The following is a 26,471-nucleotide window of genomic DNA, read 5'->3' on the forward strand; positions in this document are numbered from 1 at the left end:
CAGATAGCCAATGGATGCTGATTTCACTTTCAGAAATTAGTTGTTTACAGATGTAATTAAACATTTTAAAAAGCCATTTCCGGCGGTAAGTTGTTCCTTTGAATTTGTTTTATCGATTTACAGTCCAGACTTACTTTTTTGCACAATCCCAACACTGTGTTGGGTCCCTGTACTTTATTTTACTTAAAATATATCCATGCTTGTTTCATGGTAATGTGCAAATTTTTTTTGCATTAACACAGGTTTGTAACAATGGCTGATATGAAACTATTAAAGGGCGCTACACAAACTTTTGTTTAACGAGCCTCTGCCGAGCATAACTAAATATATATGAGCAAGCCGTTGTTTCTTTGATCAAGAAACTTACACTCATTGCTCAGTACTGGTTGATTCGAAAGTGTATATAGAAGCTTATAGCTTCCTGCACAATCAAAGTAAAATAATTTCTGTGTAAACCAACCTAAACTTCAATTTTTAACATTAATTTGTTAGCTATATAATGACAAACATTTTACTAAAAACAAATTTGTTTTAATTTCCAACAAAAACATGCACCGATTCGAATAATACAATCATTTATAAATAATTAATTTTCAATATACGCACATACACATATATAACATCATACATTATAGCATTTTGATATTTCACTTTTTTTTTTAAACAATCAGTTTCTATTCATCCAGTTGAAGAACAGTTTATAAGGACATATTGCTACCCTGATGCGTTTTGCGTAGAACTTTGTCACAACATGGGTACCACTGCATAAACGTGTTTTACTATCTCTAATAAAGCATTTGATATTCACATGATAAAAATCCTCTTCTTCTATAGCATTAGATTATATATATTTGATGTTTGTACTATGTTTCCATGAATATGACATGAATAACAATAAATTTGATAAAATGTCTTCAATTTGTGGGCGGCATAAGTTGAAACGGGAACGCTGATGGCGGTGGCGTTATTGTTGAACTATTTATAGTAACCCACGTCACCGTAGTTCCTGTATATGGTTTTGTAGTCAAGGTTATCGGCGGATGTTGTGTCGGAGCTGCAGTCGGTAAAACGTGAAATACATATATATCCGTCGTAATGGTTTGAAATATGATAACAGATGATAGTAAGAAGATATACCAATATTTGTCAGCCGGCTGAAATAAAATAAAGACATTTTTTCAGAAAATATTCCAGTACATGTACCTAAAAACCAACCGGAAGTGTATTTTAAGCATACAATTTTTTATGTAAAACAAGACGGCCATAGTTTATGCATTGGAATTACTTGTTAATATGTAAATATCTAGTCAAATACATTAAACTTGGATAAAATAAAACAAACTGACCAATTCATGCCGCCTGTACCACCAGTTCTGTAAAATACAAAGATTTGAATTAGCAATTTAGAAAAAATAACTATAGTGCGATTAAAGGGACTCCACTAATGTTTTTGACTAGGAGACAAATTTTTCTAGGAGATAGTGTTTCGGGATTAATGTTCTATTTGATGTAGGCCTAGACTTATAACTTGTGTTCAAAATTTCAGATCATTCGCTCATTTCATTTTCCCAGATAAATTATCCTACTTCCCAAAATTATAAGGTGTTGTAACGCTTTTCACTCAAATCTATATAAAGAAAAGCACAAAAATTAACGTTCAACTAGTTTTTGAGTCTATTTCTTCATTATCTTTGGCCTATCGGTATTAAGAAATTCAAAACTATGTTCTTCGTCACAACTCTTTGTTTATCTACGGAAGTTGCGAATTGCTTTATGTCCGGGAAATATCATAGAAAAATACCATCAAAATAACAAATTATTGTGTCCAAATAAAAATAGATGTCAGTTACTATAGTGTGTGTCCGGGAATGAGTGAAACAGACGAAAATATATGTATTGACGACGCGTAGTTCGAAATTATTATAATTTGGTTAACGCCCTCTTGTTTTGTTTATAAACACTGTTTAATACGAGGACAATCGTTTTACACAATTCGGTATGCATGTATCATGTATGCATCAAACAAATTGTTTGTTGTATGATGTCTCAATGGAATGGTTGTTGCTGTTATTGTTGTTTGATGATGTTGTTTTTTGGGTGTTGTTTTTTTATTTCTTTTAGTTTTTTTATACAATGTTCAGAAAGCCACATTTAAAATTAAGATATGTTATTTGTTTTAACAATTGTATATCATCATCATCGTATTATTATTATTATTATTAATTGTTATTGTTATTGTTATTATTATTATTATTATTATTATTATTATTATTATTATTATTATTATTATTATTATATCTGCCATATGGGGTTTTAGATTTTAGGTCAAAAGATTTCAGTCTAATAAATGAAGTAAGTTTGATCCTTGTTTGACCTGCCCTTTAGTCCGCTTCCGGTGACTTTCATTTCATGAAATATGCTTGTATATACGTATAATGCCCTATGTATCAATGTCATTCTCAAAGGTGCATGCCTAAAAATTTATGCTAATTTTCATGAAAATTTTGAAAATGTTTTTTAAAAGTACAAAAGTGTGGAATGAACAATGAAAGTAATTTACACATTGTTGACGACATTTATAATCAATGCTTATTACCTAAAAGTGATCAAAGTATGCAAAATAACCCTTACTGTGTTAGTCACGCAGTAGGAATATGGTGATAAATACACAAAATTAGTCATTAATCGGCAAAAACATGGTATATATTATCCGAATCTTGATTAGTTTTACTTATCCTATAATCTTAGTACATTTTTCTCGAGTTTGACTGGATTTTTTTTGTGGTATGCATCTTCGTCCTCGTCATTGTTTTCTCTATCAATTGATGGTATAGATAGAACCATAAATAGACACTACATGTATATCTACTGATACCATTGATAACAACTCATATTTGCAGTTAAATCTCATTTTATTGAGATATTTAAAAATGATTTCGTTTTTAAACATGATTATCGATAAATGAAAAAAAAAATAATGCGCAATAAAAAAAAACATTTATCGAGATTTTCTGACTTTCTTTGGCCTATTTCCATGCTCACAAAACAACCTTGAGTCAGAACTGCTCATGCTCACGCCGACTAAATCTTGCTCATCATCTCTTGCTCTCTTGCGTTTTCCAAGGACCACGTTAGTATCACTGATAACGGCTCTTGGTGCAACCTCGGGAACAACTCTTTTCGGCTCATATGGATCTCTAGAGGTGAAGCCAAATAACTCTTCTTCTGGGTTTGCAGTGTAGGCATTTAACCAACGAGTGACATGGATTTCGGTTGATTCTTCACGTTCGTATGGGCAGTAAAAATGTGGCTTGCTCTCTAGGCGGGCAATCATGGCCTTCGTCCTTCTTTTTAATCTGCGGTCCTTGCTCAAGCCGGCTAAAAATAAATTGAAATTATTTTTAAGGATTTATATTATTGTACAATGCACGAATACTACAGCAATAAAGGGTTTACAATGAAACAGAAAAATGTCGTTTTTCATGACTTTATGTCATGCTTAATTTATATTTTATTAGTACATGTAATTATCCGGATTAAAAGATACAACGTCTAATGTGAATATTTTACATTTTCAGTTTCAATCTTTTCATAAATCCCATTTCAACTTTTTAATATCTTTTGTCATTGCAAGTTTTTAAAATGCAACTTAACATATTAAAAGCCAAAGAGATAGGAAGAGCTTTATCTTTATTTTAGTTTTGGTATGTATTTTTAAAAGAAATTCAAGACAACACATTCTTTAATACGTCTTCATAAGAAAATAGACATGAAATTTCGGTGAACGTAAAACTTTGAATTCTATATCCGCAATTGTTTATTATTATTACAATTATTATTATTATTATTATTATTATCAATATATTATTATTATTATTATTATTATTATTATTATTATTATTATTATTATTATTATTAAATTATTATCATAATCATCATCAGCCTCATCATCATGATTATTATATGAGAGAAATTATATTTACGTGTAAAATACAAGTCGTAGGCTTGTTCAAGAAGTCTATCTGTCTCTCTGATGGCCTCAAAGTCAGCTTCTACAAGTGGAATATACTGTCTCCTCTCAGCTTCTGTAATTTAATAAAAATTACACATTATTTAGGCACTTTGATGTCTAATTTGTTACCTAATATTTACCAGAATCACTGAACAGAGTTAACCTTTAACCTACTGAACTTCTAACATGGACTTTCTTTAAAAAAATGATTACATTAAAATATTTAAAAACACAACAGTTGATTACCATCAATATATCTCGAAATTCTATCTCTTTTAGCATCGGCTATGTCGTCTGCAATCTTCTGTATGTCAAGTATGTCACGTGAATCGTGTTGTGTCCCTAAACTTGAAGAAGACAGGGAACCAATAGGTGAGGTTTCTAATTCCACAGGTATTGGTTTCAAAACCTCTGCGTAGTTCAAAGTTTTATCTGAAATTTTACAGAAGAAATTAGTAAAAAGAAAGACAGTAGATCTAGATTTCTCAAATAGTTTTGTATTACTAAGTTATTCCTTTTTAGCATAAAATGGATAACTTGAAACGTTGTCACAAAATAATATGCATCAAAAACTATTTTCAGCACATCTGTAAAGTCGGAGCAATTCAGTAACATTCAAGAATAAGCAATTCAAATAAGAAATTAGTTTGTTACGAGTGAAAAATCATAAAAATATTCTCAAACCTGTTGAACTATTTGTCTGATGTTTGTCTTCATTTGCCAGTCTAATTCTACTCATTATTTCTTGTTGTGTTCGTTGTAAATGTAAAATTTTCTTCTTCGTAAAAGAATGCGTCTTTCAAGCTTTGCTCTATGGTGCGGTTGCTATGAGATGACGTTATCTTAACGTCAACGTCATATGACGTCATCGAAATATGTGCACAAATTACCACGACGTTTATTTCGCGACGAAATTTTGAACTGTGTTGCATTGGACATTATTATTCGTCTAAAACTTACAATTTTCATTATTTTTTTAATCTTCAAAACAAAAACTAATAAGAAAGAAACAAGAAAAAAGAATTTTGGACTGATGTATGCAGCGTTTTTCATTTGTTAAAATACTTTCGTGTTATATGACTAAATTTATCGGAATGATCACAAAGGTTATCATAAACATTTCGTACAAAAACCATCACCGCCACCATCACCATCATCAACAACAACAGCATCGTCATCAATTCAACAACAACAACAACATTATCATCTTTATCCTTTTCAGAAGAAAATGTTTGAAACGAATGTCTCTCGACTTTCTTATTCTTATCAACAGCAGCAGCATCATTACAATAATAATCATAATCATCATCACCATCATCATTATCAACATCATTATTTGTACAAATAAATAAAGAGAAAGATACTTACAACTACTATGGCAATAAGTCCACTTACTGAAAAATATATAGAGGTTATTCAAGTTTTTTTTCTATAAATACAGGATTTATTTTCATCGAGTGGTATGAAAATAAATATTCATTTCATGAGTGGCGGTAGCCACGACTGAAATTTGATAATTTTAATACTACAAGATGAAAATAATTCCAGTATTGATAGCAAAAACCTGAATTTTCTGTTGTTATTTTTTTTCTCTCTTTTCACATTACAGTTTGAAAGTTTTTCCCTTAACTTTTGTATATTGACTGAATTTAGAAGAAAGACACCAATGAAAATACGGAAAATATGGTTCACTGCAGTGAAAATTATTTTTATACGGTGAAAATACGGAAAATGAATATACGCATTTTATTTCCCCAATATTTCTCAATATTTCATTTATAAGTATATAATAAAAAACTTTATAAAGTATAACACGATATAAAAAACAGTATTATACAAAAACAACTGCCACTCAATTATCAAAGATAGATGAATAAATCTAAATAGAAAAAAAACTTTTCATTTAATAGATCAACACTTAAAACAATTTTCAAATTTTCAAAAGTACACAAAACAAGTAAAACAGTTATACTCGGTAAACCGAATACTCCATGATTTGGAATTCTTCAAAAAATCAAGCCCGGATTCGGCCCCTCTAAACAAACAATTTATCAGAAGTATGTCTCAAAGGCTTGTTAATATATGAAAATAAATATGTACTTACGCACGAGGTTACACGCTAGGAGGTAGTTGGAATCACTATCGTGTCCTTTCACAAGACAAATAATGAAAGCTATCTGAAAATCAAGAAATGGACACCCATGATTTAAATGGCTACTGTAATTGAATAACTTTTTAAACCAATCAAATGACGGAATGGCATTAAAATTTACCAAAGCTTATATTGCATTATACGTAGAAAATGATTACTTAGAGCAAGGTCATCGAATAAAATTCCAGTGGAAAATCAATTGAATGATAGACTGCAAGTTTCAGCATTCATTTCTGTTTCAAATTCAGTAATCGACCCATACAGAAGATGATATTACATATTACGTTATTTAAATCCCAAAGACGACATATCTGTGAAGTGTGTCATATGAAACAGTACATAAGTCGGTACAAGGAAACCTCTAAAATCCCCCTGTATCCTCTTTTATCCTCTTTTATCACTACCCACTCTAAACCGGGTGAATCGTACGGTTCCCCCTTTTCTCTTTAGCACTGACACCTGCAGGCAAAAAAAAAGGAATGAGTAATTATTTTACTTACCAGTACCATAAGCAATGCCAGACAATTGTACAACCGCATTATACAAATCTGAAACAAACGAAGTTTCAACGTAAAGGGTTATTAGAACGAATTTATCTTACTAAATTTTCGTTGGTAAATGGGAAATCATATATTTCACATAACGTTTAACATTCCACGTAATTATGCGTTGTATTTTGGATAATGGGTTGATGTAAACAAAATAAAACACAAGGTTACAAATCTCAGAATGAAGCCCAAAAGCAAGGGCAGGAATAAGAATTTTCGCTCCCTGTCGCATGTGTAGCCATATAACAGGTTCCATGTTATTAACATTTTGGCTGTTATTTCGACCATATTTTTTTCACAATGGATCCAATGTGTTCTGCGTAAAATTCGACTTCCCTTTGCATGCAACAATTAACCTATCTTTCTTACTCTTTGTGACCCATCCGACATACACTTTTAACTTCGGTGTGTGATTAAACCATATTTCAAATCATGTGCAATTCAGATGTTACAAATAATGATAGTTGAAAATATGCAGATAAGAAACCTTCCAATATTTTAGTTTAAAATGTTAACCTACAAATTGAAACTGCGCAGTGTATAATGTATCATAACATACATAATATGATAAAGTAAGTCAAAGTGAAAATAAATAACATCATCATATGATTGAACGTTACACGGTTTGCTGAATCAACAAAATATACACTGAACAAAATTTATATACTCCCACAGCATAATTTGAGAATCGTTGAAATATACCTTTAAGCAGGGTCTTTGAAATAGAATAAATTTGAAAGACCCCCATTTAAAAGATTACATGTGAGGTTTTAAAAACATTTTAACCCGATTACACTTTAGAAATTTCATTAATGTCTAATTATATTTAACACTATTACATCTAGGTTAAACATTATATCCTAAATCATGTTATTAATAAAAGGTGTTTTATCGAAGACATAACAAAATGTTTTAAGGAACAAAGCATATTTTTGTCTTTGTATACCTAAGGAGGTATATATTTTTATAGAAATTGGCCGAAAATTCATATTTGCAAAGCCCAATGCCGGATATTAGTTATCAGTTATATATATATATAGTTTCAGGTGTCATGTATAATCAAGTATTAAGTTATTTTGTAAATTTATGAAATTTTGCACGAGTATTTAAGACAAATTATATTAATCTCACATATAATTTTTGAGCTTAAATGTATTTAAAGTTGTAAAATCATTCGGTTGGGGTCTATAAGTTTTGTTCAGTGTATTTACGAATGAATAGGGAAGTTAAATGTATATATGAGTAATAAAAAACTACATGACACTGTGATTTTAATCACTGCCGTATTTGTTTAGGCATACATGTTTACTTTGATAGATAAACCAAAATTTCATACATGTTTAATACCGAATATCTAAATTTTAATATCGCTTAAAATGGAGATAGGGTTAGGGTGGAGATAAAATTAGAATAACATTAAAATGTTTATTCATTTAAAACTTTGTTCGGTATCAATAAGAGCAATATATTACTTACAATTGTTGGAGAAACTTCATAATAAATCGCATTATTGTCTAATCCGGTCACTTTCGAATCTTTTGACGCCATTTTTGTTCGTCTGCATCAGTCACGTGATTCTGTTAAGTCAGCATCATGTGATATAAATTGAAAGAAAACATTTGATTGGACGATAAAGAAATAGTTGACCAATCGAATTGCTTAATATTAAAGTGACTGGTGTTTCAATATGTCGGACTCGTTTTGTTGACACAAGTAAATACTAACGTTATTTAAAAGATTGGATAAATGATTTAAAGTGAAAGTTTAAAAGAATTTTTTTTAAATAGTTCATTATGTCGGAAAAGGATGCGTTGGCACCGAAGAGACCGGAAGTAGCCCCAGCTTCGAGTATACCTGATCAAGTATTATATCATGACAGTACACAAACACCAACAGCGGTAAGTAAGCTTACATACTTTTACCCGGGGTCATGGGTGCGAGTCCAGCATTTGTTACCGTCAGTGTTTTCGTATTTTGACCTATATTCTGAACGTTATGTTCAAATCAATAAAGTAATAATGTGGGTTAGTAAAATAGTGTAATATGCTGCTGTTGCTGCTGGAAGATGAGTGGTCTAGTAGGTATGGAGTACCCCTCAACCCAGGGATCGTGGATTCGAGCCCTACTGAGATGACGACAATGTTTTTTCATATGGCACGGTTACTGGTTGGTTCTATGAAGTGGAATATAGACTACTTCAAACAAGTTTCACGCTTCATTATCAAACTAAAATAAAAACGTTTAAACTAACCCCTCGAAACATTTAGGATAATATCATTTGTTTAATAGACAGTTAGTTATGAATTGATTTCAGTGTTTACATTTAATGTACAACAGAAGTTTTCGTTATCATTTATGTGATCATAATAATTTAGTGATAGCCATGTAACAGTATTTACATAAATCATTCATGCTATCGGTGCAAAATAATCACATTCATCAAATCTAACTTGTGGATTAATTTGTTTACAGAGACGTTCCCAAGTAGTGTTTGTCGCTTTGGTAGCCATTGCAGTGCTGGTAAGTTTGAATAAATTAATTTGTGCATTACAATTACTTCCTATTAATGCAGGATAGAAGCTTCGTTGAACTGGGGGGAAAAACAAATTTCTTCGTTAAATTTATAGAAAAAAGCCTAGCATTATGGAATATACTGTGCTCTTACGTGCTGGATGAATAAAAGGTCATTATATTAGTGTCTATTTATAATATATGCCTTTGAAGGAGCGTGCATGCCAGTGATTCTAAAATCCCGAAATTTCGACTGATATTGCATTGAATAAATGTTAAAAAGACTTTAAATGTTAAACAGACGGAGCAGCGGGATTCGAACTCACGTTTTCTATCTACAATATTCAGTTGGAATAGTTAAGCTTATGGATAGACTAGCTGCGTTCCAACAGTCACATCACAAATGTTATAGTACACAATAATTTCACTAGTGAAGTACAATGTATATTTGATTTGTAACAAAATCATAGTATTCTTCATTTATTTTTGATAAGACGTGTCATTGTTGTTGTTTTTTTTTGTTGTTGTTTTTTTTTTATTATTATTATTATTATTATTATTATTATTATTATTATTATTATTATTATTATTATTATTATATATTTATTTATTTATTTATTTATTTTTTACTGTTTCTTTTTTCAGATTTGTATAATATTAAGTATAGTACAAGGGGTAAAGAACGGTTCCTATGGTGCAATATATTTCATGCTGGGCCTGAGTCTCATCGGATTCGTTGCCGTGGAAATTATTCTAGTAAGAAAATTATCAATATTATATTATAGCATTTACGTGTATCAGATAAAAGAAGAAACATAGATTTGTCAATATTAAGAGATGCTTAAAATCTTACTAGCCTTGGAAAGAAGCTGTGGCTCCTTCTTATATGTGACACGTCGAAAGTAAAGGTACAAGTTGGACACGCATATTGATATAGCTTGGACAGCTTATTCAATAACTCAAATTCATAAAATAATGTGCCTATCCGATAGTACATATTCCTTAAAATAGTATTAATAATAATTGTTTTAGTAATAATAGATAAAATATATATTTCTTTAAATGCACATTATGCCATGCCTTAGAAACATATAAAAACTCTTTCTTCAGAAAGGGAAAACAAGAATTTCTTAACATTTAGATAATGGTTTCAGAGTATGTTAGATACTATCCTACTGAAGAAAATACTTTTTGGAAGTATTTGTCATAATAGTAGCATAATGTAAACAAAGTAGTATTTTGACTTCCATACAAAATAATTAGTCACTTTGATTGTACTAGTTGGCAAAAAGTAACAGAAGCAAAGAATGTTTATGAATAATTGTGTGTAAACTTTAACCGGACACCAAAACATAAAAAAACTTTTGAAAAGTAAAAATATTCTCATTTTTGAGGCTTAATGGGCCTTTAAGGAATTTCGTTGAAACAGGTCTACCAACAGTTTACAGTCTGGTTTGCAGTCTGGCAATCTAATTGATGATAGAGGATAATCATATGAGCCATGTCATGACAAAACCAACATAGTGCGTTTGCGGCCAGCATGGATCCAGACCAGCCTGCGCAGCCGCGCAGTCTGATCAGGATCCATGCTGTTCGCTATCAGTTTCTCTATTTGTAATAGGGTTGGTAAGCGAACAGCATGGATCCTGATCAGACTGCGCGGATGCGCAGGCTGGTCTGGATCCATGCTGGTCGCAAACCCATTATGTTGGTTTTGTCGTGACACGGCTCATATTCGATTCTAGTGGGTTGATTTATGGTTAATTGCGTAATAAATTTTACAAGATTCTGATTGGATGGAATTGATTAGATCAGTGAAATAAATAATTTTCATAACTCGTTGAATGGAATTGGCTAAATCAGTGAAATATCTTCCATAACTCGTTGCATATCTGTCTTTACAGAATAATATCTTCTTTCTTTTTGACATTGATTTAAATTGTATCCAGTGAATAGAATAGTGTATGGAAAAATAGTAAACAGTTTTTCACTCCATCAGATTTTATTAATATTATTATTATTATTATTATTATTAATATTATTATTATTTTTTATTATAATTTTCATTTTTTTTTTTTTTTTTGGGGGGGGGGTGAGTTGTTTTTTAACAACAACAAAAACATATGCATTCCATAAAAAATATATATTTAGATGAATAGTGTGTTGACGGTCATATTTTACATTTTGAATAAGTCGGTTAACGAATCTATAAATTTGCATATTTGTTTTCCTCATAGATTAAACTTAATCTTTACTTCTATTTCAATGTCGCTTACAAGTATAGATTTAATCATAATTAATTCAGTCTTTCATGTTACTTAAAACTAATATTCTTCTAGAAACAAAATAAATTAGATCTAACAATATAGCTAATCAAAAGCTACGCCGCCCGTCGCCGACTGCCTCAATTCCTTTTAAATTTATTCTGTAACTAACGTGTTTAATATTCTTGAAAAAAAAGAAAAAAGATACTAGATGGAACTTTAAGCTGATTCATGTTAATGTTTTAATCTTATTCTATTTTGTATACAAAAACTGTCTGCAAACAAATTTTCAAGAATTGTGCAAATCTTTGTTCATTTTAAACCCCTTTTATATAGTGTGAAGTCTGAAATACGAGTTGCTTATAAGTGAATTTATATTTCTGTTTCATTATAATTACTATCATTATCATTATCATTCTCATTCTCATTCTCATTCTCATCATCATCAACATCATCATCATCATCATCATCATCATCATTATTATTATTATACATTGTGTTCACAGACGAATAGCGATGAGTCTATTGTATTCTGTTAATCTAAAAGAATATTTTTTTTATAATTATAAGGAGAGTAAGCGTATTATGACTTGGATTAACGGATAATTGCACTGAAACATGATCTTTTTCAGCCCTAAAATGCTTAATTACAACTGCGTCACATTTCAATCAAAGCAATTGCAAACAAATCTGCTGTTATAATTACTGATTATTGCACCTTTTCGGTTAATCATTACCGATTATTGCAGTTACTTCAAATTTTCGGCGCTGGCTTAGTGTGAACCAATCAAAGACAATCACGTGACGATTACAGGGAATTGTTGGAAAATAAAAATGGTGTCTGCAGTAACAATAATCCCGTCTAAGCCAGAATTTCGGATAGACTTTGATTGCTATTAAGTCGGCGCCCGACGTGGCATATTTGTCACCAGAATGCATTTTTTCTTCGGATTTGTTTTTATGTTATTAATATCTCTACTCAAATATCAGCCTTACTTTATAGTTTTACACTAATTTACAACTGAAACCTTCGCTTCGAGTAACGGGGACTCGTGAAATTACATGATAAATAAATACATGAAATATTGTCCTGACGAGCGAAAGGAAAAGACGTACTGATTTATAGGATATGACTGTTTGTCAACTAAAGCTGGGACATAAATATAATGTAATATATTATGCCCCAGACCAAAGTAAAGAAGGCAAAATACATTTAGTCCATATATAGTGATCGAAATAAAGATAAAAAAGATCAAACAGCATGGAAGTAAAAACTTTGTATTTGATAACAAGGAGATACACTGCACCTGTAATAAAAATCAAACTAAATGTAAAGGTGTATATTTTATATCTTTGATAAACATGATAAATCTCTGTCGAAAAATGTGATTACATAATGCTTGACATGTGTACTTTTTTAGCACAATTTTGGTCTATTTAGGGAACTTCCTTTGAAAAATGATATAGCCGTTTCATATTGGTGGTGTTTTTTGTCTGAACTTTTCAATGTACGATAACTAGTCAAAAATGGAAAGTATGGCATTTTAAGGTTATATGATGATATAGCAATTTTATTTTGAATATTCCTACCATCGTTTTTGTAAGATTTATCCGTAATATTCATTAATTTGGTGTTTTATCATTCACAGGTTTTATTCATCCGACGAGATCATCTTGACAGAGGAAAAATATGGTTTTTATATTTCGTCGGCGGCGTTGTCATTCTGGAGTCGATATTTACGGACATTTTGCTATACAAATGAAATGAAGCACGAACCCTTAAAATTACCAAATATTGAGTTTTAGATAGCAGCAAAAGTAATATTCTTTATACCGCCTTGTCTTGTTTCGTTATATATTGATTTAATATATATTTATATTTATTTATTAATGCAATAAAATAGAATTTTATCAAAAATTGACTTATTTTGTTGATTGCGTAAGCAGACTAGTATAACTGTAAAGTACAGGTTTGTGTTTTGTATTCCAAACTCGGCTAGATTCAAAACCCTTATGTATTTATTTTTGTAATAAAATGAAACTGATATGTTTCTACTGCCTCGATAAAAAAGAATATTTTGAAGTACAATCTTACGATTTTTTCAATAAGATCTATATATTCCTAATAAGGCTAGACCCCGCACCGCTGTGGGTCAGAAATCCGCATGGGAGTCTTCAATGTGAGGACTCTACCGAGTTAGCAACAACAACAACAACAACAAAATTCTTTTATTTGGTCAATGGTCACAATTACATGACAACAGACATTAGACATGAGAAAAATTGTTTCTTTTGCTCAAGTGCCGGCTCGTGCCTGAAATATTTCACTGATGGACACCTAATATCCCTTGGTCCGCACAAATACATCAGAAAAGGTTGAAAGTCACTATATAACCATGACAGTGCCCGAATGACAAAATACAATACAAAAATATAACAAGGCGCATACGTTATAACAATAGTATGTTGTGCAGGGCATGTCGATGCTGACGACGCTGTTAATTTCTCTAAGACTTCCGTCAAAATTTGAGAACATTAAGTTTATAATGGAAATTTTAACACTTAAACTTTGCCATTCGTGTCATGGTCTTGAAAAATAAATGTGAACTATGCGATTACAGAATACTTTGTCGTTCATTTGTTTGAATACTAAATCCTCGGTGAAGATTAGATGGACGGATCAGGGATTTAAAGAAACTGATATACATATATTGTAGTCCTTTGTAGGGAAAGTAAGTGGATAAGACAGCCTTGTCAGAGAGATTACACAAGAATGACATCATTTTGTTATGTCAGTACAAGGATATTTATATTAACAGAGGAAAAAGAATCTTAAATAAATAATAACATACTCCAAGACAGCGCTTTTCTTTACAATCTCTCTTGTCTGGGATACAACTGCTCAACTACGAAAATGTTTTACTTAAAAAAAAACACCAAGAAAATGGTCCAAAACGTTCCGAATTCATATCCCATGTTACATTCACTAAGACTGGAATTCAAAAAGTTACGTCCACACTTGAGTTACGATAACCCAAGTACGTTAGTGAAACGCTCCCCTGGCAGTGTTGATATATCTTGCTTAATTATTCAAACCCATACGCGCTATTTCGTACTCGGTACATGTATCATATTTGTAGATTTGCCGAACAGAAGCACATTAAAAATCGACAGACTGGAACCCAGGATACAGTGATACAAGACCTGAAAATGTATAGTTTTGAGTAATTTCAAGTTTCAAGTTTTTTTTCTTTTGAACTTTGATGAATTATTGATAAAAAGTATAACGATAAACTAACGTCTGGGTCACGTTTGAGTATTTTTATTTTGTCACAAAGCATTATAAAAATGCGACATCTCATATATAGATTAGCACTGCTCTCGATTAATAGAAATAATCTTTACTCGCCGTTATTTTGTTATCGGAGAGTTGATTGGTTGACGGCGCTAAATTAGACCATTCAGATAGGTGATTGGATGTAACAACATTTCGGATAGTATAATTGAGAAATAAGATTTGAAGAAAAGTTGTCTTTAAAACATTTTTATAATGAAAATATGTTAATTTCTTATATTTCTCATTTCCTAATATAATTTAATATTACTGTACATTCTTTATATCCTTTTGTGAACAAACATACATATGGTTTGCCCTTGCTTTATATCACGATCCTTAATTTGGAAAACCCACGACTATAGACCGCTCTTTTTACACTGAATATAAGCAAAAAGAAAGACACATACATAAGTATACATGTGTATGTAAGATAATAATTTAAACAATTATCCATAATTGTTCTGACTGTTCGGGGAATGGTACTCTCTAAAAGCATTTTTCACGCAGGCATCTCCGTTTAAAGTAACTTTGAAATATCTCTAATATTTATAAATATTTAAAAAAAAACTATTTATGAATTAAAACCATTATATCTAGCCAAGCTATTAAAATACTTAACAAACAACATTAAGCAGTGTGTCGCAATGCAAAAAAGATAATTATTTATACCTAGTACCGTGTGAAATAGAAGTAATTTAGAGTAAGCCACGTGAATTTTCCAATAAGTTTTCTGAAACACGAAATATACGTGCTAGAAAAAGATTAATTGCTTTTTAAAATAATAAAAAAAATCATATTTTAAGTATAAGTATTGTCTGAAAATGTTGTTTTAAACATCATGGACAAGCTTCTATGTGCATAAAGTTGAATTGAACATGTTGGAAACTTAATAATTTTGATCAAAGCTTATAACTTGGATAAAAAAGGAATGTTTCGAATCCGTACGGATGGAATTTGTTTTAAATAAGTGTTCATGCATAGTTTCTATCGTGATTTTTTTTAAATTCCAAACTCATCTCTGGATAAAAGTACGGGATTCAAGATCTAACAGGATCCGACATCAAATATATGACGGCGACAACATGGATATATATTAAAATATAAATAAACCATGTCGCGTAGTACATTAATGACAATTATAACACGTAAAGTAACAAAGTGTCATATACAAATCACCTATAAAGATTCTTAATTACAATTAAAAGAAAACAACGATAATCTTGTTTCTTAAAGTCTTTAATCCGATTACCCATAAAACACGGCGCCCATGTCTCGAGACATCGAGTTCAGATCTATTTTATCCGCTTTAAATATCATCTTTCGAGGAAATATACAGTATATAAGTAAGAATTTCTTATCTGAAAAATTAATTCGTTTAAAATATCAGCGCCGAGAACTCCAGATTTTTATCATCTTAGTTTTGATAAAGATTTTTGTTCTCAGGGTCATATGACGCTATTAATACAGCTCTAAATAGGAAAGAAAACACTCTTAAATTTTGTGGGCGACATCTCAAAAATCGAATTAGTTAAAGTGATAACACTGCGATTTAAAGAGAAAGTTTAAATCCCACTAAATCTTCGGATTTAGATTCATAAATTGTGCTTCTGATAGTGGCGCACAGTAACATAGGGATAAATTTCATTGTTGGAATGAAACCGATACATCACCGTAATAAATTCAAGTGTTTGTGATTTTTTTTACTTCTTCTGTAATTATTTACCAATTTAGAACTATCAATGGCAATGAAGTGTGCAATATTTGGACTGTTAATGGTGCAAACTTTTTGCACAACGCCTGTAGTTGCTACAATGGAAAGAAATATTTTACCAATAACTTTTTCTGATTATATTGGAAATTCTGCGGAGAGTATATCAAATGTTAATGAAATAAGAAACAGTGACACTGCCGATAAAGAAGGATCATTGTTGTTGGATCTTGTGCGAAATGGCGCGCTTCAGCTTCAAGCAGACGACATTAAACAGAACGAGGTCAAGGACATTAAAAGAGATGAGGTCTACACACACTTAATTCAGAATGGAGGGGTTCGGACTGACTTCACAAAACCGTCCATTGGATTCATGTTAAAGGTATGTTTAAAAAAATTGTTTTCTTTCACATCATCTTTGAAATCTTTTTACTTATTTTTCAATGGGTAATTTGTTCCTTTCTTATTTTGGATTATCATTTGTGCGGCGTCAAGTTTTCCTGCAAGCTATCAGATGATCGGTGGTTGTACCAAGATTCTCGAATATGTAAATATGCTTAGTCTATGTAGGTACACTGGTGTTTCCTTTAACACGGAAGCACACTAAATTATCATCAGACGACTTCTGCCATATGTACAGCATAAGTAATCTACATCTCTTCCACAAGCGCGAACTTAACGTACACTTTCTGGGAGAAAGTTCTATTTTTATTTATCTCAAATGGTTTTCGACGTTTTTTTAAAAAATGTTTCCTTTTACCAACAGGTTTTTGAGCATTTATTAGACGGTGAAGGGTTAGATAAAGCGGTCGGACACACGGACGACTGGACGAGGGACGCTATTCAGTTCTCCGATACAGTCAGAAGTTTTACAGGAAAAAGTAAGTTCTGTTTAATTTCTTATTAATATATAAAGTGTATTTTTATAAGGATGTAAATAGCAATAATTTAGAGAAAAGAGTTGTAAATGCAGAGCTTAATTTGCTTAAAATACGGAAAAATTGGTGAAATTTTCAAATAATCGATTTGCAAGTGATTTCGATAACAATAAAAAAACTCGTTTCTGTTACAAAGAAGTTGAACAATGTTATTGGTTTTGAGGATTTTTTGTTGGTTTTTTTTTTAGTTAGATTTACATTAAGATTTCTATAAAAATATGTAGTACATGTATTTGATAACCCAGCTTAATTTTACATAATTTATTTATTAAGCTTTTGTTTTTATTTCAGAATACAAAAAAGAACACGTGATATTCAATATACCAGCTTTGCCAGTGCACGAGCATGTAGCTATGGCTGAAATACGTCTCCATAGCGACAAGAAGAAAAGCAGACGACAACGTTTCGTGCTGCTTGTCAGACGCGGCAAGAAGACGCTGGACAAAATTCAAATAAAATCAACGAAAGGAAAAAGTTTCTTATACATTCCAAAGAAAATAATTGCACAGATTAATCGTTTCCATGGAAACTTTTCCATTGTTCTACGCGAAAAGACCAAAAAGCGAAAGTCATCGCTCACAGAAAACGCACCAATATTAGTTATTTATTCATCCGATAATGGATTTATGAAATCTGTTTACAAAAGTTACACATCGAATGAAAATACAAACAATGCCAATCAAGATCTCAATAGAAGCAAGCGTTCTGCGAAAACTGATCAACAACGAAAACGAGGCCGGAGGAGAAAGAATAAATGGACTGACAGAGATGCGGAACCGTGTAAAATGCATGACTTTAAAGTAGACTTTGATCTTATTGGTTGGGGTCCATGGATAATTCATCCAAAGACATATAACGCGAAAGTGTGCTACGGACAGTGTCCTTCACCTATAGGTCACGAGTTCTCGCCAACAAACCACGCGATGCTACAGACGCTTATGAAAATGAAGCGCCCCCGTGCGGCGCCCGAACCGTGCTGTGTGCCAACTAAACTCCGCCCTTTAAGTATGTTATATTTTGAATATGACGATATTGTAGTACGTCACCATGAAGATATGATTGTATCAGAATGTGGCTGCCGGTGATAGCTTGCAAACTTTTAGATTTATAAAAATGAAATAGTGACTTCTCCATATTTTTACAGATCTTATGATCATACGAAAAGAACCTAGTCAATAATTTATGCCAAATTCGGAAATAGATTCTTTATAATCAGGAATAACAGAACATTTTTTTCAAGCAGTTTTTATAACACTTAAAAAGTTGCAAAAATGTCAACATTTCAGCTTTCTGCAAAAAAAATGATGGAAAAAAATCTGTAAATTGGAAATGTTCTGATGTTTTTTTCTGTTTTTGTTGGTTCCACAACATAGTAACAAGTAACAATTGTAACATAAACCTTTATTTCAAGTAGAGAGATGTGACAAGATGTGTATACATGTATATTTTTATCGATAGTGCTAATGTACATAACTTCATTTATGTTACAGATTGTAACATTAAAATAAAACAATAAGATGTTTGTAAATGTTAATTTTTCTGAAAAAAAAAAAAGAAATCAAATAAAATGATTAAAATAATAATATTATCGTTAACTGTCTTTTTTATTGTATTGTATTATATGTACAACGGAAAAAAACGACGTTTATTTGAAAAAAGTGTTAAATTAGAAAAACAACAATGATTAATTGGGAGAAAAGATGTTTAATTGGAAAAACAACAATCTTTAATTGGGGAAAAATATGTTTAATTGGAAAAAGATATTTAATTGAGAAGAAAAAGTTAAATTGAAATGATGTCTTTTTCAAAATTAGGATTAATTCGTATTTTTAATGAATCCGTTTAGCATAAATTAGCAGAAAGTAAAGCAATATTAAAACACTGCAAAACTGTTTAACACTATATATATGACAATGAAAAAGACAAAGCATAGTGGCTATAAAATCCGTCCCCACTAATTAGTCACAACTTTGACAAATAAAACTTTACCTTCAATTCTGTGCATTTAACGATGACATATAGACCGGAGAGTCTGATTCTTAAAATAAGTCGTTTTATTGATATTGCTATTCCGATGGAATAACACTGATATATGGTTCCATAAGAAGAATTTAACTATAAAAGTGTTGTTCATTTTTTATATTTTAATACAACAAGCGCATCCGTATTATTCCAATAATATATTATACATCAAACAGTTTTTAAAGAATTTTGGAGCAAGTAGTACTGATTAAAAGAATTTATCATTCTAAACACTAATTATACATGTTTCTTAATAACTAAAATACACAGATTGTCATGAGGTAATTACTACCATGAATTTCCACAAAATTCTTACAATATAACATAAATTATCACTGGTACTGGTAATTGTCAAAGTTGCGAGTTAATAATTCCTTACTATATACATGTAGTTACAAATGGAAAAAAAACTATACAAAAAACATGTTACATGAAGTTATGTAACCTATTTCAACGAGAGAACTTAACACTTATTCTTATAAAGTTATTCAAATATATGAAATTAAAATAAACGATTAAAAAACATGAAACTTTTCACCTTTGTAAATAATTAAATTTATAATTTCAAAAAAAAAGAATCAATAATTTAAACCGTCAACAACATCGTGTAACTTGTTAAAACATTTTCAAACAATATTCAAATCAAAACCTTTTCAATTCCTTGTCTAAATAAAATCACTTATAGATATATCCCTTTTGAAGATTATCTCATAATCGTAAAAATATAGATATCCAAATCCCTTCAAACATTTTTAAAGTTCAGTAAATTCACTTACTAAAATAATTATGTTGTCTGCTTTGAAAATCTTTTTTTTTATCCTATAGAAAATATATAGTCATTGGGCATGGTAAAATAACCGTTCTGTGAAACCTCAAACCTCCAAATAATCCCCTCCCGTTTGCTTGAAGTATCTCACAAAAATTTACCATCATGTATATATCTCTTTCCTAGAGTTTCCCCATCTTTGGGGTAAAGTCCCCTTTAAAAAAGCAAAAACTGTTTTGGTTTTAAAATGTCCTCAAAAGAGTTTTTGAGTGGCCCTCCTATATCAATGATGCTATTTTACATGCTGTTTGTGCTAAAAGTATTGAATGCAGTTCAGTGTTTAGTGACTATTTGATCAATAAGTCATTTTACAGTGATCAGGTGATCGGGGTTTTTCCTCATAAACATTGTATAACCCAGATATGATCAAAATGTACCGCTTTAAGTATCCGAATACTTTACATGAAACTTAGTTAAAATGTTACCTATATCAAAATTATGATATGAAAAAATTTCAAAAGGATATTAATTACATATAATATAAATTATATATAATTACAGCAACTTTGATGTAGATATTATATCTATACTGTCTTCACAAAAAATTCAAAAACTCATGCTCAATATAGAGCTCTACTGTATACCCCACAAAAAATACACAGGAAAAATTAATAAAAATCTGAAAATTGTTGTCCCTTTAGTGTCAATATAATAAATCTTGATTCCTTTTCTTAATGAAAATCTTTGCTTCTAGAAAACAATTTGTATCTTTGACGAAAAAAAAAAAAGAAAAAAAAAGTAGGCTGCAATGGAAAGGCATTAATTATGCTATTCAAAATCATTTAAAAAAAAATCATATTTAAATACTCAAAATTCCACCATGACACTAAAGCCAATAAAACTCATGAAAAGAAAACTGTCACATCAAATTTTCCGGATTACTCCAAACAGAACATGTTCATGTAGTTGGAAAAAAAAGTTTCTTACATTTGGTTTTGTTTTGTTTTTTATGGAGGGAAGGGGTTAATTAATTATTTTCAAGTTTTATCTGACAACATCCCGAAACACATGACCTATGTGCACTGACACTTTTAGATATGGATTAAAACACTCAGTGTTTAACTTGGATCTCCACCAAAAAATACTTACTTCAGTGAGTATTTCTTGGAGGAGATCAAAGTTAAACACTAGGCGGATGAGTGTTTTAATCCATAACTAAAACTGTAACTTTCCTTAAGAATGTTATTTTTAGTAACAGATAAACATAAAATGCAAATCTGATGACCATTTTAACTTTATCTCAAACTAAGACACTTGCTGTACGAAATAAGTGTTATAGTTTGAGCTAAAACAATCTAAGTATGAAAGTGAGTGTTTAAGTTGGAGATAATTGACTTTATCTCCAACTAAAACACTCACTGTAGCAAAGTCAGTGTTTCAGTTGCAGATAAAGTTAAAAACTAAATAATTGGCAATTTATACATTTAATAGACGAGTTTTTAACTTTATCTCCAACTAAAACACTTGCTGTAAGAAAGTCAGCATTTTAGTTGGTGCTAAAACACTGATAGTACAGTAGCAAGTGTTTTAGTTGGAGATAAAGTTAAGTATTAAATAGTTGGCAATTTACACATTTAATAGATGAGTTTTTAACTTTATCTCCAACTAAAACACTTGCTGTAAGAAAGTCAGCATTTTAGTTGGTGCTAAAACACTGACAGTACGAAAGCAATTGTTTTAGTTGGAGATAAAGTTAAAAACTTAATAATTGGCAATTTATACATTTTATAGATGAGTTTTTAACTTTATCTCCAACTAAAACACTTGCTGCAAGGAAGTCAGCATTTTAGTTGGTGCTAAAACACTGATAGTACAGTAGCAAGTATTTAGTTGGAGCTAAAGTTAAAAACTAAATAATTGGCAATTTATACATTCAATAGATGAGTTTTTAACTTTATCTCCAACTAAAACACTTGCTATAAGAAAGCCAGCATTTTAGTTGGTGCTAAAACACTGACAAGTACGGAAGCAATTGTTTTAGTTGGAGATAAAGTTAAAAACTAAATAATTGGCAATTTATACATTTAATAGATGAGTTTTTAACTTTATCTCCAACTAAAACACTTGCTATAAGAAAGCCAGCATTTTAGTTGGTGCTAAAACACTGACAAGTACGGAAGCAAGTGTTTTAGTTGGAGATAAAGTTAAGCACTAAACAGATAGATGATGGTTTAACTTGATCTCCTACCAAGAAAACACTCAGTTTTTAAAAATGAGTGTTTAACACTCAGTTTTTAAAAGTGAGTGTTTTAGCGGGAGAAAAAAAAGTTAAAACATTAAGTGCAAATAAAAATGTAATTAATAATTTGCATTTGTCAAAGGTAGGGAAAAATAAAGTGAGTGTTGATACTCTGTGATCCAAAACCATTATCTGTGTATGCCGGACATATGCAGTCAAAGGTATAGAATTACAGTGATGTAGACGCACGAGAAATAACGTCCATGTTAGAGTTGTTTATAAAGTTGATAAATACACATAGGGTTTATGTTTCATGTCAGAGTCAAATAAACTTATAAAATAAGTTTTAGGTAAGAAACGCTTTTTTCGTAACACATGAAGCTCTGTTCTGAAAAGAGCTCTCCGGACAATACATAAACATGACAGTTTCTTAGCTTGAAATCTGATTTATCACTTTACTCAGTTTATTAATTGAAGTTGCATGTCCATAGAAAATATCTTTATAAAAAGAAGTACAATATACTGGTTGTCCTTTTTGTAAGGCCTTTCACATTGCAGCCTAGGTCAGAGCTTGAAAATAGTTTTATGGTTCATAGTAAGATTAAATTGTGAATAAATATTTAAAGAAATAAAAAAAAATATATAATCTATAAAATTCTTGATTTTTGAGTCAGAAAGTGTTAAGATTTCAAACAACAATTAAAGTTTCTGTATACATTAAAACAATTTGTTTTTTCCAAATATTTTTTTCCTGCCAGTCATTAATCATTTTGCAAAAACTAATGTTATTATGCCATGTTACTAAGTAAAATAATTCTCTAAACTAACAAAACTGGTCTTTACTTTTAGATTGCTAAAACTCCTTTACCTTCCCATTGCATTTTGTTTGCTGTTTTTTTATTTTTCTTTTAATGCAAAAGTTCCACCCATATTCACTATAAAAAATATTTCCCTTTGGTTTACATGGGATTATGCCTGTCTTCACAATATGGTTGGGGAACACAGGAAAAAGTGATCTTATTCCTCCACAAAAACGTTATTTGATAAAAAGTTTCATAGTTTTTACTTTCATCAAGATGTTGAATTTTCCTTCCATTCAAACAGAATTCAACATTGATTTTAAGTTACAAAATTATAACAAAATTTATACAAAGAATTATATAGATGGTAAAATACTAAATACTTGATGACTGATTTTTTTTGCTTATTTTTCTCTCTCCATTTTTCACATAATAATGTTTATACAATTTATTACAAAATACATTTTTTTTTATTTATATTTTAAACGAATCCCACTACACCAGACAACGGCATTTTTTTCACGTCACAATCTACGAACCCTGAAAAAGAAGTTAATGATGAATAATAATAGAATCAAGATTTGCCTCATATATTTCTCAACTATTCATTCCCTTTTGAATTTTCCCAATTCCATCCTCTATATCACTGAAGAGTTTGTGCTGATTTCGTAATTAACATGTACTTTATTTAGTATATGTTTATTGTTCAGGGGCTTAGTGTGATTCTGTTGCAGATCCTATGATATGGAACGAAGAATCCACGATTGTTATCTGCATCAATTCAATAATTAGTCACATCTATGTTGCATATCACACTAAGATATAGGGCACCGACTCAATATCATCATATTATGAACATAAATTTAAAGTTCGTCCTTATTTAACACTGTCCTTAAAAAGTTTATCACTGTCCTTAATGTTTGTTTTCATATAAGTAAAACCATTGTCCTTAAAGTATGTTCATATATATGTTAACTCTGAGCATAAAGTCTGTTTCCCATACATAAAAGACTGTGCTTAAAGTTTATCCATAAAATCTTCACTGTAAAGCTGCATCTCATAAACTATCCTCATATGGGCTTTAACTATAATCAAAAGTCATACTGTAAACAATAGTTATATATCAACTGCAAATACAATAGTTACATATCAACTGATATCATAATAGTTATACATCTTGGCAGACTCAACTTGGGAATTTCCCTATAGACCAAAGACAACTGGGAGAAATACCTCCAGTTTGTAGTCACTACGGCAAATTTTAACCGTTACGGCAAATTTGTCATATCAGACCATGTGACACAACACTTTAAGTTGTGCCTATTCTAGGGCTGGGACAAGCACTTGACTACCCTGAAGTGCTAGGTTAAGAAAATATCATCTTATTAAAAATAAATTTTACCAAATACCAATTTATTCTGATAAATATATGCCATTTTTTTTGTACATCAAACTTTTATGTACAAAAAAATTGTCTATGAAATGAATAAAAGCAACAAAATAATTTTGCTACTTTGAACTTCAAAAGGTAAATGTAAGAATGACTCATTTTCTTTTTATTATTATAATTATGTTAAAATTTTGTTCTCTTTTAGATTTTATCTTTAGCCGTTGATCTCTTACCAAAGGGAACATGACACTTGGGTAGAAAAAGCTCCTTGTCTCAGTCCTAATCTATAGTTCAAATATGCATGAATTATGTAAACATGTAATACATCTCAGGTAAATGATATATCTCCATGTTACAACAGAACATCACAATCTTACAAAAGAAAGCTTTGTTTCAAAAGAACATCAATGTGTTTCAAAAGAAAGCTTTGTTTCAACAGAACATTACTATGTTTCAAAAGAAAGCTTTGTTTCAACAGAACATCACTATGTTTCAAAAGAAAGCTTTGTTTCAACAGAACATCACTATGTTTCAAAAGAAAGCTTTGTTTCAACAGAACATCACTATGTTTCAAAAGAAATCTCAGTTTCAACAAAACATCAAACATCACTATGTTTCAAAAGACCATCACTTTGTTTCAAAAGACCATCACTATGTTTCAAACAAAAATTTATCTGTGTTTCAACAGAAAAACATTATGAAATAAAGTATGTGTTTTAACAAAAAACCTCTATGTTTCAAAATAAATCTGTGTTTCAACAAAACATCTCTATGTTTCAAAATAAATCATCTGTTTTTCAACAAAACATAAACATAGTTTAGAAAAAAATACTTGTGTTTCAATAGGTCTGAAACATTATATTGAACAATAAGTTAAATAAAAATAAATACTGGAAAAAAAAATCATTACATAATATCTAGAAGACGAATTATTGTCCTCTTTTAGTTAATGGCAATAGATATACCAGATAATAGATATATTTATACTTTCATAAATATAACCTTAATCCTTTACAATTGGTATGTCAAAGAATAATGTAAAAACAAAAAATAACAGTATACTTTTCTACTGAAATTATCACAAAATTTAAATTTTCTAAAATTGAAACAAAGTATGATAAAGTGTAATCAACACACATACAATCAAAACAAAATCCTATGATAAATGGACATTTATGATTATAAAATGTACATATATTTTTTTTCTAAAAGAATCCTCTTGGAAGTCTTAACCACTGCATCCAACCCTCACAACTTCCCCTCTTGGTGTTTTCATCTTCCACACCATGTGGCCTTTTCACCATCCATATTTGCATACCATTGGAAAATGCACCGAAATAGCATTTACTCCTCCGGTGTTTATTGTACTCCACTTGCCACCTTTTACTCTCCACAACAAAGAGAAAGAAAAACGATTTAACCTCCTCAGAAAGTTTCACTGGAGATTTTTTTGTTAATCTTCCTCCATCGAAAAGATAATGTTTTGAAGCCAAGTAAATAGATACTTATAATATTTTGAAATGTTCGTCATTTCACCATGGAAACATTTGTAGTATCTTTAAATATTTCTCCATTTTTTTAATGTAGAAAATTCTCTGCAAAATGTTATTGATTTTATTTTCACATCTGCAAGTTCTTTTTAGGATTATCTATTCACTTGGCTTCCGAAGGGATGCACGGTGTCTCTTGAAGACTGATGTAGGATTCAGTTGACATTGTATAATCTATCAAAAGAAAGAAAAAAAACAGACATTACACATGATGTACATTACTACAATGTTATA

At 30.5% G+C, this 26,471-nt stretch overlaps 5 protein-coding genes across 10 annotated transcripts in view; 2 read left to right on the forward strand and 3 right to left on the reverse strand.

Annotated features, from left to right (window-relative positions):
- Positions 1-509: 509 nt before the first annotated feature.
- Positions 510-8,318, reverse strand: LOC132739576 (uncharacterized). Its single transcript, XM_060727304.1, has 6 exons — positions 8,189-8,318; positions 6,665-6,712; positions 6,117-6,189; positions 5,381-5,406; positions 1,347-1,373; positions 510-1,154 (listed from the first exon to the last, which is right to left on the reverse strand). The coding sequence occupies exons 1-6, from the start codon at positions 8,258-8,260 to the stop codon at positions 915-917; spliced, it is 486 nt and encodes a 161-aa protein (XP_060583287.1). The 5' UTR covers positions 8,261-8,318; the 3' UTR covers positions 510-914.
- Positions 2,800-5,314, reverse strand: LOC132739575 (uncharacterized). The gene is made up of 4 exons (XM_060727303.1): positions 4,697-5,314; positions 4,259-4,444; positions 3,984-4,085; positions 2,800-3,378 (listed from the first exon to the last, which is right to left on the reverse strand). Exons 1-4 carry the CDS (start codon positions 4,749-4,751, stop codon positions 2,999-3,001), a joined length of 723 nt encoding a protein of 240 aa, XP_060583286.1. The 5' UTR covers positions 4,752-5,314; the 3' UTR covers positions 2,800-2,998.
- On the forward strand, positions 8,268-13,405 carry LOC132739577 (uncharacterized). The gene is made up of 4 exons (XM_060727305.1): positions 8,268-8,610; positions 9,185-9,232; positions 9,869-9,979; positions 13,137-13,405. The coding sequence occupies exons 1-4, from the start codon at positions 8,506-8,508 to the stop codon at positions 13,248-13,250; spliced, it is 378 nt and encodes a 125-aa protein (XP_060583288.1). The 5' UTR covers positions 8,268-8,505; the 3' UTR covers positions 13,251-13,405.
- Positions 13,406-15,836: 2,431 nt separating this feature from the next.
- Positions 15,837-18,854, forward strand: LOC132739580 (derriere protein-like). The gene is made up of 3 exons (XM_060727311.1): positions 15,837-16,914; positions 17,299-17,413; positions 17,762-18,854. The coding sequence occupies exons 1-3, from the start codon at positions 16,564-16,566 to the stop codon at positions 18,553-18,555; spliced, it is 1,260 nt and encodes a 419-aa protein (XP_060583294.1). The 5' UTR covers positions 15,837-16,563; the 3' UTR covers positions 18,556-18,854.
- LOC132739578 (TNFAIP3-interacting protein 1-like) overlaps positions 18,855-26,471 on the reverse strand; it is a 39,257-nt gene continuing 31,640 nt past the window's right edge. For 5 of the 6 annotated variants that reach the window (XM_060727306.1, XM_060727308.1, XM_060727307.1 and 2 more), the window contains one exon: positions 18,855-26,411. The gene's annotated coding sequence lies outside the window, so the exon portion shown is untranslated. The remainder of the gene's footprint in view (positions 26,412-26,471) is intronic. The other variant, XR_009627028.1, reaches the window with a different exon arrangement.

Source organism: Ruditapes philippinarum, unplaced genomic scaffold (genome assembly GCF_026571515.1).
Source record: "Ruditapes philippinarum isolate M1 unplaced genomic scaffold, ASM2657151v2 ctg4533_1_1_1_1, whole genome shotgun sequence".
Lineage (NCBI taxonomy): Eukaryota > Metazoa > Mollusca > Bivalvia > Venerida > Veneridae > Ruditapes > Ruditapes philippinarum.